The sequence below is a fragment of the Hylobates moloch genome, unplaced genomic scaffold, assembly GCF_009828535.3.
Source record: "Hylobates moloch isolate HMO894 unplaced genomic scaffold, HMol_V3 SCAFFOLD_4, whole genome shotgun sequence".
NCBI classification, from domain to species: domain Eukaryota; kingdom Metazoa; phylum Chordata; class Mammalia; order Primates; family Hylobatidae; genus Hylobates; species Hylobates moloch.
In genome coordinates, this window is record NW_026652279.1 from 85,410,840 (window position 1) to 85,429,672 (window position 18,833).

General features: G+C 36.9%; 1 protein-coding gene across 7 annotated transcripts in view; it reads right to left on the reverse strand.

Moving 5' to 3' along the window:
- NBEA (neurobeachin) overlaps window positions 1-18,833 on the reverse strand; it is a 736,578-nt gene that overhangs the window by 117,522 nt on the left and 600,223 nt on the right. For all 7 annotated transcript variants that reach the window (XM_058437671.1, XM_058437670.1, XM_032150485.2 and 4 more), the window contains 3 exons: window positions 4,648-4,765; window positions 4,142-4,244; window positions 64-179 (listed from right to left, as the gene is read on the reverse strand). In XM_058437671.1, coding sequence (XP_058293654.1) covers window positions 64-179; window positions 4,142-4,244; window positions 4,648-4,765 — 337 coding nt within the window. The remainder of the gene's footprint in view (window positions 1-63; window positions 180-4,141; window positions 4,245-4,647; window positions 4,766-18,833) is intronic.

An 18,833-nucleotide genomic window follows, 5' to 3' on the forward strand; every position in this document is an offset into this window, starting at 1 on the left:
CTACATTACCGTGATTTTGATGAACATAAACATATTATTAGATTAAAGAATGAGACATCTTACCTGCAATAGTATTAAGGAACATCAAATATTCGAAGTTTGAAATTTCCCTTCTTTGCCAGCGCTGAGTCATATTGGAAGATTTATAAAGCTGTCGAGGAGTGGCCAATGATATCCTCCTAGCAATTAAGCACAGCATAACAAACATAGTCTCTTTAATTCATAACTTTAAAAAATCCAATATTAACTAATATATTGGTTTGATAATCAATTTAAAATAATTTATGGTTTATCCTTCTTAGATGAATTAGAAAATATATTTTAATTGTAGAAATTAGCAATATTTGAGAATTCTATTATAGAGAAGATACACTTAATTACTCAGGATAAAACAATTTGAAAGCAACCTTATTTGTGAAATCATAGCTGCAAGTGAGCATTTCACAAATCAACAAGAAAAAAAAGTAAAATTATACGTAAGATAAATCAAGTAGCTTTTAAACAATACAGCAAATCTGCTCCATGTTAACTAGGTAGGTAGGTAGTTAGGTAGTCAGGTACCTGCTTACATGCATTTGACTTAATGTCTATCAATGAACTTCTTAGACTCGCCTTCACACACAGAGTGTGTACACATGCACAGCCTCTGCCCGTACACTATCTATCCCTGCAATGGCGTAAAATATAAACAACTGGAACTTTGAAAAAATGCATGGGTCCAGAAGAAGGGACATAGGAACAGCCTAAGGGAATAAACCATGATAATTGGTCCAAATTATGAAACTTTCCAGGTTCAATGTATTCATCTAAAAATAACGAAAGCAGTTGTATTTAGAAAAGTATGATAAAGCTACTGGGTTTTTAAACTGATTGACAGAGGTTCTCAAACTTTTTCAATTCATGGCACCCTTAGTATCTCCATAATTTTTCATAGTGCTCCTTGACCAAGAGAAATATCTTACAATTTTGTTTATTAAGTAGTTAGCTCTAAACAACTCAATAAATATTTAACATCTTAACAACTGAGTAGCTATTTGAAAATACAATACCCATAAACTTAAAGAGAAATATTTATATTTCATTCTTAAATAACCACATTTACTAATGGGGTGTGTATATCTGTTGGAAACTGCACAGCTTCTGAAACCTTGGAATCAGATCTGACACCACCACATTCATTTCCTGTTCCACACTGATTTTTCATGTGGCTCTTGTTTTTCAAGACAGTAGCGACCAAACACTACTTTCTCAGAGGTGTCACTGAAAAAAATGCAGCCCTATCTAATCATTCTAAGTTGAAACTTGGAACTAATTCGAGCAAATAGTTTGTGTGGTATCTGACAAATGTTGCTGTTTTTCCCTAAAAAATTAAAAAATGCCCTGCAGCACCCCTGAGAATTCACTGTGATATCTCAGGACTCCTTGGTGCTTAGTTTGGGAACAACAGACTTAAGGCTATTTCTGTTACTCATGGATTATTAACATGAGTATTCACATGGAATCTTAATAGGCATTGTCTTGTACATAGCACAAAAGATTATCAAAATATCTCTTGCAAAGATATCTTGCAAAATATCTCTGGCAGAATATCTCTTGCGAAGATATTTCCCCATTTTATGGTAGATAAAGAGTGTCATTCTGCTTGAGTAGTGTTATTCATTCTTTCAACCAATATTTATTGAATTCCTACTAAGTGTGAGGCTTGCTTACTGTTACCCAGTTAAGTGACAGGTTTAAGCCTAGATGCAGTGTCTCCCCTTTGCCACTTGGTACTTCTAAGGATGTATATCTACGGAAGTACATAAAACTGAGTCTGTAAGAATATTATTAGGAAACTAATAATTAGTTGAGCTTTTTGGGGGAAAATAAGCCAAGGACAACAACAGGACATTTGAAGATAGAATGGCATTATGAATTACAGAGAGACCAAAACTACTGAGCCGCTCTTTTGTTTTCAATTTTCTTATAAAGAATGATCTTCCAGCTGGGCATGGTGGCTCTTGCCTGTAATCCCAGCATGTTGGAAGGCTGAAGTGGGTGGATTGCTTGAGTGCAGGAGTTCGAGACCAGCCTAGGCAACATGGTGAAACCCCATCTCTACAAAAAATACAAAAATTAGCTGGGCGTGGTGGCACATGTCTGCATTCCCAGCTACTTGGGAAGCTGAGGTGGGAGGATCTCCTGAGCCTGGGGAAATCAAGGCTGCGGTGAGCTGAGATCGCGCCACTGCACTCCAGCATGGGTGACAGAGTGAGAGCTTGTCTCAAAGAAAACAAAAAAAGAATGATCTTCCAAACGTCAGAAAGAGACCAAATGTGGTTAAAAGGGAAACAATACTCATAATACGTAAGAAATAACATAAAAGAGCTTCTGATTGTTTTAAATGAATTCCGGTCCAGACAAGTCAAAGAATACTGAGGGAAATTATACATGCCATATAGAAACCTCTATTAGTAATCTTTCAGGAATCATGGTCATTGAGAAATATGCCAGAAGACAGGAGATTATTCTTAAAAAGGAAAAAGTTAGACCCATTCGTAAGTTCTTAATGTCAATTCCTGAGTAAATTCTTGAATTGATGATTAAACAAATAGTATGTAAGCACTTGGGAAAGGAAGTAATGATTATTATGAGTCAGCTTAGATTCAATAAGAACAAGTCTTGCAGAACTAACCTCATTTTCTTTGATAGATGAAATGCATTTTTCTTTGACCTGTATTTTATATAAGTGCTTCATTATCTACTAATATCTTAGTTTAATCTTGTCATTCTACTAGCAAATATCTTGAGCATGTGTATACATGTCAGTGAATTGGTCTTACACTGTAAGCTTAAAGAGAATAGATAAGTTGCAATACAGGGTAACCCCAGCTGAATAGCACTTAAAAAGCACTGCTGCAATTAGGCACTGTGTTAGGTCCTGTAGATTAAAGGATAAATAAAACACAGTCCCTGTCTTTCAGTTGTCTGTTGCCTATTTAAGGGAGGATAGACAAAGATTAGTTTTCCTTTCCATCCATACAATGCTGTGCAATAATTCTCAAGGACATAATAGTCTATGTGGTAGACACTGTTGTATCTACCTAAAGCCAATCTCCCTTTGTTCCTCTTCAACAGAAATCCTCTTTTGTTCATGTAGGAGCTGGCAAAGAATCAGAGGTATCTTTTTCCATAAATCCTAGGGAATGATTGGGCTAAGCCAACAGAACTCACACCTTTTTGGCAGTGATTGTTTTAGGAATGGGAAGGTGACTGTATTCTGGCCAAAGGGACTTAAGATAAAGATTGCTTTAGGCTTCTGAGAAATACATTCCTCCTAAAACAGAGAAGTTTAAAGAGAAATCCTTTGTGTCTTTTTCCTACTGTAATGCAGTTGTGTGAAGATGTAGTAGTTGGAGAAGTGGTGGTGATTCTGTGAATACAAAGCCAACAAAGTTCTGATATCACTGAACCTCTGAACCAATACTGGCAGCACCTTAACTCCAGATCTTTTATATTAAACACACACACCCCTATTGTTTAAGCCACTTTTAGTAAGGTATTCAGTTATTTCGAGGCAAAAACGACAAACTGATATCAACAATATAAGTAACTACTGATTATGTTTTCTACTTACATTAGTATCTTTTAATAATATAAGATTTCAAAATGATTCTTCTAAAATACCAAGATGAAAATCGAGGAAATGTGGTTACAACTAAACCATAATTAATGACTATTACCCTTAATAAACTCTAAGAGTTTTATTGTTTTAATTAAGAAGCATTTATATATGGCATTTATAAAAACATTATTTATATGCTATTACATAGCAATTAATCATTTATGATCTTCAGGTTTTTGGTATGTTTCCTGTAAGATTTTAACAGGCAAGAATGTCTTAATTATATGCTAGCTATGATATGCAATCAAGTTTTTTACTTTGTTATTTATATGTATTAAATAAAAATCTGCCCTAACCATTCTGTCATTCTCAAAATAGCTATTTTCATAATCTTTATCCCTACAAATAAGCTTCAGAGAAAGAAAATTCTTTGGTCTCTGAAAAAATTATAATGTTATAACCACATTTACATTGCTGTAATATTGAGATGGAAATATGTTAACAAGCCATAGATAATATGTAATATGATATAATTACCTGGCTTGCGGCAGACCATAGCTGGTCCCTACTCCAACCCGAGGCAAGCTATAGACAACTTTTTTTACTGTTGCTTGATCAGGGAAATTAAACATAACTGAGGCTGTGGTAAGAAGAAAAAAACAGAGTTTAGAAAACCACAGGAAAGTTAGCCATCAATTTTACAAGTCATCTTCAAGTGCCTGTCATGATTTATTTGTAAAGGTAATGAATCTTCATGAAAAATCAGCTTTCAGTATAACTTTATCCATGAGAAACCTAGGGTTAACATTTCAAACAAATTCATTTTTTTATCTTTTATTTATTTTATTTATTTATTTTTTATTATTATAGGGTTTTATCAAGTTTTAGGGTACATGTGCACAATGTTTAAAAAGAATTTTTGTTTGTTTAAGCTAGAGCACATCAGAAATACAGTGAGAAAAATCAACGCATCATCATACCGTGTAAATGAATGATATGTAAATATGAGCACATTTTCTTTCAAAATATTTAAGGGGACTTACTTCGGTTTGCCATAAATACTTCCAAAGCAGTGTTTTGTAGAAGGTAACGTCTTGAAAATACAGCTCGTATCTCGCTGAACATCCATTTTCCGTGAAGTCCCTCAGTGTATGCAAGAACCTAAAATAAACAGTTTAAAGGGAAGTGTCAATCAATAAAATATGGATTTAAGATCTACTCTGACAGTATCTTAGTAAAAGTCAGAAAACTAGAAATGAATTCACTGTCTGTCACAACATTGTCAATAATTTGATACTGTGTATTTGCAAAATTTCTGCCTTTCTAAATTGTCTTAGTTGGGCCTTGAGGAAAAGAAGGAGTAGAAAAACATACTGAAGGAGACTCTGTGACTTAAAACCGAAAATATATTATCACTTTTGGGTCTTGTATATAATTAATTGGACCAGGTGACCACCTGTGAGACATATATTGTTGGTTCTTTCCAATATCCTTTCTCCCCTTTCTTCCTTGCTTAATGGAAGCCCAGCTGCCCCCAAAGGGTCCACACTGTCAACCCCAGGCAAAGGATCATGATTGGTTTAATCCAGGGGTCAGCAAACTTTTCTGTAAAAGGCCAGAGAGTACATATATTTAGCCTCTGCAGGCTACACAGTCTCAGTTGCAACTACTCAGTTTTGCCATTGTAACATGAAAGGAGCCATAGACAATGTGTAAATAAAGGAGTATGGAGGTGTTCCAACAAAATTTTATTTACAACAAGTATGAGCTGAATTTGGCCCCCAGGGCAGAGTTTGGCTGACCCATGGTCTAAGCCAATCCTGACAATGTTATTCCCTGCTTCCCCAAATTCCCTGGTAACTCTGTGGAAGCACATTAGGCCAAGCACTGGTTGATGAGCTCAAAACCAAAAGCAGTCGAGGATGTTTGAGAAAAGCTGATGGAATGAGTCATATGTAGCTGGCATACCACTTTGCCCTTCCTGCTTGAATGGAGATGTGATAGCTGAAACTGTAGCAGCAATTGTGTAACTATGAGAGGAAGGCCAAGGTTGGCTCTAATACTGAGCTACTGAAACAATCACAGCAACCATATCTGGACTTCTGGTTACCATGTATATAATCTATATTTGATTAAGCTACTGTCCTCAAATCTACAACAAGCACGTTCCTTCCTGATACACCAACGTGTATTAACAATTCATAGGGACTTTTCTACTTGCTGTGGTATACTCTACTGCACTTACATTTGCTTTGGTGGAAATGAAAACAGTTACTGAGTTTTACATACATTATATTCATTTTACATACATTATATTCATATATACATTTGAAAACAAGTTAGAAGTTCCTTTTTACACTTCCTTTCTTTAGGAAATGTACATAAAATATATAAGTGTATAATCTTTTGGTCTTTATTTTTTGAAAATCCCATTTTGTAACCCTTAATTCAGTTTTTGTCGTTCTCTAGACATTGAAAGGTTTTTGGAGGCAGTCAGACGTCTATTTAAATCCTGAAACATTTTGGAACCATTAAGACTCCTACTTGACTCTCGACTCTGCTATTTACCAACTACAGTATTTTGAAAAACAATTATTTAACTCCATCTGGTTTTTGTCATCTGAAAGACAGTGATAATGATACCTGGAAATGGTTAGTTTAAGCAGAGACAGAGAATATACAGTACATGACCCTGGCTATTAAGTTCCATTGATGAATTTATATCTCCTTCTTGTTGAGCATCGGGTGACAATTGGTTTTTGGTTACTAAATGCAAAACTTCTTGTACATTTCACAAAAGGGTTATAGTGACTTGCCACAATTTATACTTATAAATTGTTAGTTGGCTATAATGGTTTCCATATTTGATTTTCATAGACCAGTATGATTTTTAAAAAGGGATAGTGATACAGGATTAACTTTTTTTTTTTGTCAAGTAGGAAACATTTTAAGCCAAAACAGCCACAATAACAAAACCTATCTTTAACTATAATCATTATTTCACTGAGGTACTAAAAATATTATGGCCACTTGAAAACCCAAACAGTAAAGTGAATATAATATCAGAAAAAATGATAGATCTTCCCATGAAAGCTGTGTTGGCACCCTTATACCAATAGCATTATGTCACAAAGATACCTGTATCTATATTTCTAGGTCCAGATATATCGATATCTCACATGTGTATACACACACATAGTCATATTTTGACTTACTTTTTTCCTTCTGGAGCTACGGTATAATGAAAATTTGACCAAGCATTTCTTTCCATTAAGCATGTTATTAGTTTTTAAGTTAGTTATAGCAAGCAGGTAGCTCCAAAAAGTACGTTTCTTTCCATTAAGCAAGTTATCAGTTTTTATGTTAGTTATAGCAAGCAGGTAGTTCCAAAAAGTATGTTAGTTTGACTCCTTAAGTGCACCATGTAAAATTGTATTTTATAAATTGTGCCAATTATTCATTTATGGCCTTCCATGTGCAAATTCACCCTTAATTGCTTGCTCTGTGAAAATGAACCTGTGTCCTTAAAATATTTTTCCTTTGCTACCTGGCATAGCATTAAACTTTGTCAGGAAACGGCACTGAAGAGACCACACAGGATGAAGGGTTATTTTTTCTTCTCTGTTCTGGTGTGCTCACTTGGCAGGCGCCTGTTCTCCAGCACTCAGCTCCTGGGGCACATGATGCTCCCAGCACCCAGTGATCAGCAGTTTTCTCAGTACTTTCCTCACCCCGAGCTGTTTTGTAGCAGAGTGTTTCTGTTGGGACACCTCCCATAAATGGCTTCACCAATTCCTTTTTTTTTTTTTCTTTTGAGACAGGGTCTCATTCTGTTACCCTGACTGGAGTGCAGTGGCGTGATCTTGGCTCACTGCAACCTCCACCTCCTATCTTCAAGCAATTCTCCTGCCTCAGCCTCTCAAGTAGCTGGAATTACAGGTGCATGCCACTACCACTCGGTTAATTTTTGTATTTTTAGTAGAGTCGGGGTTTCACCATGTTGGCCAGGCTGGTCTCGAACTCCTGACCTCAAATGATCCACCTGACTCGGCCTCCCAAAGTGCTGGGATTACAGGTGTGAGCCATCATGCCAGGCCAATATTCTTTAGAGTTATCTTTATTTCTTACTAGCCAGTCCCTTGTTACTCAGTCTCCTGGCATAATTTATATTATAATTATATTAAACTTTTCCTATCTAAATTGCATTCTGATTCCTCTCCCCTGACTGGATCCCAACTAATAAACAAACTCAGTTTTCCTATCACCATTCTCTTAGCTACAGCCTGGGAGCATAATGGTCCTTAGCGACCCTCTGTAGCAAGAAAAAAGGAAACTAAGATCAGTAAAGCTTAAACGCAAAGAGGACAGGGAGAGATAACAAAATTAAAAGACAATGATTTTGCTAGTAGCTTCTAAATGGCTTAGGAAGCAAATTCTGAAAGACAGATCCAAAGGTCCAAAGCTATTTTGAACAATGGCAGCAGCATTTAAATAAGTGTACAGCCCTTACCAAAGGGGACATGGGAAGAAAAATTATTTTTATCTATGTTCTTATATGCTTTTCAAAAAATCTGCCTAATTACTTTACAATAACCCATGTTATATTTAAGCGTCTGAAATCCTAAAAGGGCTGATGAAAGACAATGTTCTGAGCTAGCCATAATTCCCTGCTAGGAAAACCTAATAGAGCCTAGGGTCATTTTCTTTTCTTTTCTTTTCTTTTTTTATAGCAAACCACCTCCTGCTTTCCCCACTTGTTACCTTCAAGATTGATCACGGAATAAGATGATCCTAAAATTCCTTTATTTAAAAAGAGTTTCATTCCATAATACACTTTTATTTTAAAACATTTTAGGCCGGGCACGGTGGCTCACGCCCGTAATCCCAGCACTTTGGGAGGTCAGGGTGGGTGGATAACAAGGGCAGGAGTTTGAGACCAGCCTGGCCAATACGGTGAAACCTTGTCTCTAATAAAAATACAAAAAAATTAGTCGGACATGGTGGCACATGCCTGTAATCCCAGCTACTTGGGAGGCTGAGGCAGGAGAACTGCTTGAATCCAGGAGGCAGAGGTTGCAGTGAGCCGAGATCACGCCACTGCATTCCAGCCTGGGTGACAGAGCGAGATTCTGTCTCAAAAAAAAAAAAAAAAAAAAAAAAAAAAATTTAGATCTACTCCTCTCAGCTGCCTTTTCTGACATGCAATTTAAGAGTTATCATGTAACTCTCTCTCTTTTTTTTTTTTTGAGATGGAGTCTCATTCTGTTGGCCATGCTGGAGTGCAATGATGCCATCTCCTCTCATGCAATCTCCACCTCCTGGGTTCAAGCGATTCTCCCACCTCAGCCTTCTGAGTAGCTGGAACTACAGGCATGTGCCACCACAACCAGCTACTTTTTGTATTTTTAGTAGAGACGGGGTTTTGCCACATTGGCCAGGTTGGTCTTGAATGCCTGACCTCAAGTGATCTGCCCACCTCGGCCTTCCAAAGTGTTAGGATTACAGGCGTGAGCCCCAACACCCAGCCTATCTTATCACTGTTTAATTCTGCACATGAAAATGATTAATTTTCTTATTTGTTTGTTTTTTGTCTGTCCCCTCCCTGTGACATCAAATAGGAGAATAGGACTCTCATCTATCCTATTTACTGTTCGATACATGGTGCCTAACATAGTGTCTGGCACATATGTGCTCCATTTATTAAACAAACATTTGTTTGTTTAATAAATCCCAATGGGAAACTGATAGAAATAGTACATATGGGGAAGGTTCTAAAGAAATTGTACAAAGTTCGTGCATTTTGACTCCTTTGCTAAACCAGAAGAAGCTCTCTCCAATGTGGCCTTCAGACTTCTCATGTTTATGTCCTAATGGTATAGTCCACCAAACACCCCTGCTGACTTTAATCAAGAACCAAAACAGTAATATAAATACAGCGGGTTTCTCTTTTTTAGTAGTTTAATTTGCACTACCATGGAACTTTCACCTGGGTTAGATCCCATTCTGAGAAGACACTACCTTTACAATAAAAGGATTCCTTGACTCCAGAGGAGTTATGGAAGGGCTTTAGGCTAAGCAATTTTGACTTGATATTCTGGACGTATGCCTCTCACATGGGAAAATGTATACTAAGGTATGTCAAAGAATATCATCTGGAACCCCTTCTTGGGCATCAATTTTATTTCTGGTAAGCAATTTAAAACAGTTTTGTAGGCCGGGCGCGGTGGCTCACGCTTGTAATCCCAGCACTTTGGGAGGCCGAGGCGGGCGGATCACGAGGTCAGGAGATCGAGACCACGGTGAAACCCTGTCTCTACTAAAAATATAAAAAAAAAAAATCAGCCGGGCGTGGTGGCGGGCGCCTGTAGTCCCAGCTACTCGGAGAGGCTGAGGCAGGAGAATGGCGTGAACCCGGGAGGCGGAGCTTGCAGTGAGCCGAGATCGCGCCACTGCACTCCAGCCTGGGCGGCAGAGCAAGACTCCGCCTCAAAAAAAAAAAAAAAAAAAAAACCAACAGTTTTGTAGTAAAATTAGCACAGGCTGGAAAATAATGCAAAAACGAATGAATTATTAAGATAAAACACTGGTACTCAGATAAATGTGATTACTGTGGCTTCCTTGGACTATATCCCAAGGATCCATTACCCTGCTCTGCTCACAGGCATTGGGAAAGTCCTGAAGCTTGGCAGGAAGGTGGCAGAGTGAGATCTGAGGCACAGCACTAGGGAGGCATGCAGAGGATAGAGTGGAATGCTGTGGGATGGGGGCAGAATGACTGGAGGGGATGCTGCTTCAGGCAAGTGATGAGTTAATCAATCTGTATAAATTTCATAAATGTAAAGGAATATCAATCACAGTCAGTTGAGTTTATGGTACATTTCTATAAAAATCTGGGCATCAAGCCCAGGCCTGAAATATGGCCTGATACTATAAAATTGTCTTTTTTATTTATACCTTTACCGGTTACACAATTTTCTATAAATTTAAGGACAGTCTATAATAATTCTTTCAGTTTGCTTTTTATTTAGTCCAAGATATTTTTCTAAGTCATTTAAGTACTTTCATGTATACTTGAGGTTTGTGGTTTTGTTTTCTTTCTTAAGCCAAGCTTCCCATATCATCTAGCTTGTGCCTGCCTGTTTCTTCAAATTATTTAATATACAATGAAATCTAATCAACCAATATTACCCCATCCAGTTTCATTTTTGAGAACTGAATAAACATAATTGTTGATACATCATACAGATCATACGCAAGAATATTAAAGCATCTTGACCCCAAATCTTACGGAACTCTGTGATTTTCTTAAGTGACCACTGAACTATACTGAGTTAACTGCTTAGTATCCAAAAGAAGTGAAGGGAGAGAGTTCATGTCAGCCTCATGCCCTGAGGTCTGCCCCATTCACTTATGAATTTTAGTTCACTTATGAACTAAAGTACATAGAAAGCACATAGAAACTAAGGTACATAGAAAGCAATACAATACAAATGTCATAGAAATCCCTTGTCAACCACCTACCCAAATATGTGCTTAACACATATTATCTGGTGATCACGTTGAAAAATACAAGGCTGCTGTGCATTCATGTGTATCGGACATGTATATGTTGTCAGAAACATGTAAATGACTGTCAAATCACAGATGAAAAAAGTTTCATCTTTTTTTCTTTTTAAGGAAGCTAAATATTGTGCAACCTAAAAAAGTACTTGTTTAGTGATAGCTTTGCTGATCTCAAATCACCTAACGCATATATTAGCACAAGTATTACAATTTTTTTCTTTGAATACGAAAAAAATATAAATTTTGTTTCCAGTTGAATTTCCTGTTACGAATTGATGAAAATGCTGCAGAAGGCTGGGCAAACCCTTTTTAGAGTTCCTAAGGTTGTCGCGTTCAATCCACACTTGCAGCCTCAACAGTTTAATTAAAGGGCTTGTTGTGGTGCAATTTAAAGTTACAAATCCCTATTACTTTTATAATTTCATATAAATTTGGAATTTGTGGCAATGGCTCAGGATTACAGCAAATATATTCAAGAAGAATAGTTCAAAAGAAATTTCAGGTCCACACTCATATGAGATCATCCATGCTCTTTTTAAACTGTCAGCTGAATGGAGAGGATTCCAAGGCCCTGAAGGAAAGTCGATCTACAAGCTGGGAGAGGCTTGACTTCCAAAATGACCACCTGGAAGACCATGTCTGACTGATACCTGCTGTGTGGCACATGCGGTGAGGATGTGGGGAGCAGCCATGGCACACTCCCTTCCCACCTCTCACCACATGTCTTGGTGATGCTATTTCCCTACCAAAGACATGGAGAAACATACGATAGTACAGGTTGTCTTTCCCATCTCCAAAAAGGAGATGGGAAAAACACGTTGCCATTCTCCACTTAAAAAATAAGATAAAAAATGGTATTTCTCTATGTTGTATTGACTGGAGTATAAGATCTGTTGAGGGGTAGGAGCATCAAATGGAATAATTCAAAATACCTGATGGAGGCCTTGGAAAGTGAATGTTCCCAGTGACTGGACTAAAAAAAAAAAATCCTTTTGCAAGTCGGATGTCTTCCCAATTCTTTACTTTCAAAGAGGAGAAGTTGGATCTAAATGGGCTGTCAATTGAGAGATAATTAAAAATAACTTCTGACAATAGATCCTTATGTGATTTTTAGCACACAACTTGGAAGGAGTAGAAAACATTGAATAACATTGTCTATAATACAACTTCGACATGCTATTTACTTATGTGAACAAGATTCTTCAACACCTCTATAAAAAAGAAAGTTATAAGTAGCTCTAATATTGATTCCTGTATTGTTGTAGCAATAAGTAATATTCATATGTGCACGTGTTAACTGTTCATCTCATTAAGAGATGAATTTCTAATATAATTTCATTTTTTATGCTTAATAATTATTTTTCAAAGTTCACAATATATTTATGCTGTTGTATGATTGTATGCTAATAATATTTGTAACAATTTATTTCAGAATAAAATTTTAAATACTTAGAATGTTATGGTCTTAGGAACCTGAAAAACTAAAGCTTTAATCAGTAAGTATATACACTTTTTGCAGAGTAGTAAAATATAGTGATCAAAAAAGACTCACAAGCACAAATATTTTAGATTAGGTAAATTTGGGGGAAGGAATCGAAAGGAAGTATGAGTTCAAAGAGAGAAATTATATAAAATGTTCATTTGAAAAAAGAGCTTATTTGTATATCTTAAAACGGATGATAACAGTAATCAATCACTATTCTACTTATTTTATTCTACTGGATATATCTGAAAAGTAATATAACAATTTTATTTTAAAATAGTAATATTTAGAACACACCAGATATCACATCTTTTTAAAATATTTAAACTTATGGAAAATTTTAACTGTTAATTTAAACATGTGTAATGTGGTATAGAGCTTTATAAAATTCTTTTACAAAATTGGTGAAAAAAAGTTAGAGAACAACTGCTATAGACCACTCCTACACAATAAAGCAATCTTCAAATATCTGGCAGAAGAGTTTCACTTTAGCCTTTTATTCAATTAATAATGAACACTATCATCAAAATAAAATTGTCAAGGGCAGGCACTATAGTCAGTAAAATGTAATATGGACCAAAAGATTGATCACAGAACCAAACCACTCCATAAAACTTACATGGAAAAGAATTAATCCTGATGAAAACAATTCAGTAATATAAAACTGCAAACGGGAAAAATTGAAAATGGCTTAAACGTGAGGCAAACAAAAATGATCAAGAAATGAAGCTGGAAAAATAAAGGCTTCCAGAAAATATATCCTCAATGAAAATTAAACAATGTTGCTATAATGGCTGTGTTTAGGAATGTTATTATATGCCATTATAAACACAGCCATTATTGGTACATGGGCATATGGGTATGCAGTGGGTGGGGGGGTGTCAAAACATCCTACAATTGGGGGAAATATAGGCAGCCCATCCGTAGAGAACTTTTGATTTAATAATCTTGATTTTTTTTCCTCTAATTCATCAATTTATGGACCTGCTTACTGTAGACTTAAGGCTTCCCCTGGGTCTGCCTCTCTTACTAGCTGTGAGCCCTCAGGCAAGTTCATAAATTTTTGATGTTTTGGTTTTCTTATCTAAAGATGGGGAAAAATAATGCTACCTAACTTCATGGGGTCATTGTGAGATTGAATGAGATATTAATAGCTCTTTTAAAAAAAATGCTCAGCACAGTACCTGGCACACAGAAAATGCTTAACAAATGTCAGCCTACTACTGCAGTTAGTCCCTACCTTCTTGTGCATGTGTACACACACACACGCACACACACCCTCTGCAGACCTCTGGTTCTAATCTTTGTTGATGACATTACCAAAACAGATGTAGAAAATCTGGACCACAGCACATAGCCTTTTACTGAACTAAAAGCCACATTTATTGTTTCTTTAGTGGTAGTTTGTATCCTAGACATTATTGGAATCATAGTACTTAACTCTTAACTACAAAGCCCAACTATTTGGGACACCAGCTACCAGTCTCGGTATTAGCAGTGATAAACTGCAAGAAGGCTTCCTGTTTTATAAACAGCCCATAATTAGGTCAGCTCTTTTCTACCAAGTGTCCTCATGGTTTATCAATTTTATTTTTCTTCACTTACTTTCATTTAACAAATATTTATCAGCTGACCATTATGAACCAATGGTGAACAGGAGAAACAGAGTCCCTGATCTCTAGGAGTTCACAGTTTGGTGGAAAATCACAAATAATGGGAAAAGGCAGGGGAGTGGGGAAAAAGGAAGTACCAAGCAGAAGGAACAACACATATGTAAACATGTATGTAAAGATACAAAAACACAGTGCTGGGGGTGGGGGGGGCAATGGACCCAGACTGTGTGTGCATATATTGTAAGAAGCAGAGAGATGAAAAATAAAATTAGAACAATAAAGGGTGAGTGGGCAGCAGGATGTAGGGTGAGATCTCATAACTCACATTAGAGTTTGGACTCTGGTCTGAGAATAATGGAGAGCCGCTATAAGATTTTTAACAAAGAAAGAGGTGAGACAATGAAACTGGCACTTTAGAAATCACTGCTGTGGCTGCGAGGTAGATGCTATTTGGGCTAGAGAAGAGCAATACTGTTCTAAATCTATGTAAATGGTATTTTATATTCATTAGTAAAGAACCAGGAGCTACTCAAAAGGGCATTATTGGTATTTCTCCAATAGCATCTCTTACATTGTGGCAGGTCCTTTTAAATTGATCTATCTTATTATATACATCTCCTAAAAAATGGACTTAATGAGGATAGAGACTGAGTTGTACTCTATTTTTGTATTCCTTATAGAACTTGCACAGAGAAGGAACTCACTTTTTGTTGAGTAAAATATTTTAAAATTTAATTTACAAACAAACTGAGTTGCAGCTGGAGTCCTCTGTGTCGACTTCATCTTCAAACACGCACTCTCAAATCATGGTAAAACTCTCAAAATTAAAAATGATACTGGCACAGTTGCTTCGTTTTTGTCCTACTCATGAATGTTCTTGTGTAAATATTGTATCTTTGGCTGTGTTTCCTCATTTTCTCAAATTTGGCATAGTCTAAAATCTTTTATTTTTCTCTCTGCTATTATTTTACAGAGGGATGAGGTGGGGAGACCAGAACTCTATACGACTGAAAAGAAACGAATTTCTAGTTTCCAGTATTTATTGTCATTTCTATACTGAATACATTAACTTCTCTATGTATTACTCTGCATATTGCTAATTTTTTAAACTAGTTATATTTATATGTCTTCTCTCTATAGACTTATTTATTTTTTTCTGTTTCAGATCATTTGGAGTTCTGGGTTAGAGGTTTTTGTTTTAACTAATTTGGTAATAGGGTCTGATTTTACAAATATTATAAATTGTCAAGACAAATTATTTTCTTTTTAAAAATATTTCATATTAAAATTTTAGATACAGCCAGAATGAAACAAGATTACAGGGTGGAGTTGCAGTAATGATTGTAGCAATAGTCAAATATGACTTAATTAAAAACATTTTTTTCTCTAGCTAACATTTCTTTATGTTAACCTGAAGAAAACTGCATGTATTACAAATAATAGTGCACTTGTTTTTTTTTTTTGAGACGGAGTCTCGCTCTGTCGCCCAGGCTGGAGTGCAGTGGCACGCTCTTGGCTCACTGCAAGCTCCGCCTCCTGGGTTCAAGCCATTCCCCTGCCTCAGCCTCCAGAGTAGCTGGGACCACAGGCGCCAGCCACCACGCCCGGCTAATTTTTTGTATTTTTAGTAGAGGCTGGGTTTCACCATGTTAGCCAGGATGGTCTCGATATCCTGACCTCGTGATCCGCCCACCTCGGCCTCCCAAAGTGCTGGGATTACAGGCGTGAGCCACCGCGCCCGGCCCTAGTGCACTTTTTAATTTTAATCCATTATAGCTTCAAACATTTTTTAAAAATTTGCATCCTAATGTCATGAAAATCAAAATCATAGTAGAATTTATGCATATGAAGCATATATACTACAGTACATAGTAGGTATTTAAAAAGTGGCAAATGTTATTATTAATAGTAGTATAAAATCCCCTATTTAGCCACAACGTGCATTCTTCCTAGCTCTTAAATTCTAACCATCCTGAACACTTCTCTGCTCCCCAATGTGCCATGTTCTGTCACACTTCCGTGCCCCTGCAAATGATATTTCTTCTGACTGGCAGATCCCTTCTGATTTTGTTCTTCTGATTAACTTATACTAATGATTAAACTAGGAGACCCTGCTGCTCCCACTGGGAACCCTGTACCCACCTTTTTATAATATTTACCAAACTATAATTGTTGGTTGACTTCTTGGTGTCTCCCACTAACCTATTGACTCACTGAGGGCAGGAATTCTGTGTATCTCTGCATTCTTCATACTTAGCACAGAGCCTAGCACATGGCAGTAATTTAACACACTAATGAATTATGAATACTTTTCTTGATTTTTATTTAATAATAAACATATGCAAAAGAATTATTAATCTACATGGTCTATAATGATGAAAAACAGCCATATTAAAATATTCCAGAGTGATTCCCAATTTGTTATGGACTGGATGGAACATGGGTGATACTCTCTTCTGAAAAGTTCCTTTGTACCATGTTTATTACCAATGACGCCACCACCCTGGATTGAACCAGGATGAGTACTAATATTAAAAGTACACGTTGAGCATCTCTAATCTGGAAACACAAAATCCAAAATGTTCAAAAATCAGAAACTTTTTGAGTGCTAACATGAGGCCAGGGGTAGAAAATTCCACATCCCACTTCACATCACAGGTCACAGTCATAATGCAGGTATGTGATGCACTGTTTATTCAGTGTCCTCACGGGGGTTACTGTACAACCTCCTACCTTCTAATCAAAACCCAGCATGGTAGGTAGAGACTGAAAGCCCGCATTGTCTGTTATTGCTGCTGTTTAACAGCTGATCCAGGTATTCTGTGATGCTACTGTGCTGCTTAGTTACGCTGAACACATTGTTTTTACACGGTGTTAATAGTGTGTCATTTTTTTTACTGTTATGTGCTTACGTATGAATAAGTGTAAGAAAATGATTGCTTATCAGTAGCATATAAATTCAGTGTCAAGAATGATAATGAAGCCAAATAACCACAGACTGTCCACATGGGTGGCTGAGGTAGTGACACCTTTGCTTTCTGATAGTTCAGTGCACAAACTTTGTTTCATGCACAAAAGTATTTAAAATATATTGTATACAATTACCCTCAGGCTACATGTATAAGGTATATATGAAACATCAACAAATTTCATTTTCAGACCTGGATCCCATCCCCGGGATGTCTCATTATATATATCCAAAATGTGAAACACTTCTGATCCCAAGCACTGGCTACAAGGGATACTCCACGTGTGCTTATCTAAGCAGGGTAGCTACAGTCTGTGGTTGTTAAAACCATCAGAGCCATATGCTATCATGAATTTGGCTGGCTGGGCCAATCAGAGGATCTCTCTTAATGATTTGAATTCAAGATATTCAGAGACAGCCCGAAGAGGACAGTGGGAAGAAGCTAGAACACAGCGAGAAAGCAGTCAACAGAAATCATAAGGCAGCAGGAGTTCCGAGGAAGCAGAGCTAACAACAAAAGAGATGGGATGGGGTTAGTGGTGCACACAACAGGTCTCCTGCCCCAGATGAATCAGGTTCCACTTTGCCCTTGAGGTCAAGCCACACTGGCCTTCGTTCAGTCCCTTGTTACCTACCATGTTGCTTCCTGTAACAGAGTCAATTCACATACTCTTCCCTCTCTGGAAATATCTTCCCTCCTCTATTTGCCGAGTTCACTTCTACTCATCTCCAAGGTCTCTTTTTGCTTCTATTTTTGCCACTGACCTCCCTAGCTAGGTAAAATCGCCCTACCTTACACTCTCATAGCACCTATATGAGAGAAGTTCTCTTCACAGCACTTACCGCAAATGTCATTTTGCAAATTCATTGTATAATTTCATTTTTAATGTAATTTCCTCCATTAGACTATAAGCTTTTTGATCAATTTTTTTCTTCTCATTACTGTATCTCTACTACTTAGCACAATGCCTGGTATGTTGTCGAAACTCAGTAAAAAATCTGTTGAATGATTGAATTAAAGGGTATATATAGAGTCTGATTTCTGATTTTGTTCTTCTGATTAACTTCTATTAATGATTAAGCTAGGAGACCCTGTATATATAAGCTAGGAGACAGGGTCTATATATAGTTATTCTCTAGTAGCAGAAGTATAAACAGAGTAATTGGTGCTATGTCAATGGGTGTCTAGGATTGAGGGAGACAGAAAAAAAGTGGTTTATTGGAGCTGAAAAAAATTCCAGTTTTTCAGAAGGCCTGATCAAAATTTACCATTTGCATTTTATTATACTTTCTTAAAAGAAACTCTATAGTAGACACTACTGCTTACTTACTTGGAAACCATTCCACTCCTCCTACTCCCACCCTATCCCCCTGCCCCATTTCCCTGATTGACACAACTCCAATCATGTTCAGGTATTGACTTCTCTTACATCACTTCCAAGCCAGGACACACTGACCCCGTGGCCAGTTCCAGGGGTATATCAGATGTAGAGAAGTTTCCACATGCTGTGAGGGAGACAATGGAAGAGATGCTCTCTCATTCTTTTGAATATTTCTGAGCTTATGTTGATTTTTTGAAGTGTTGGAGTCACATTGCTATCA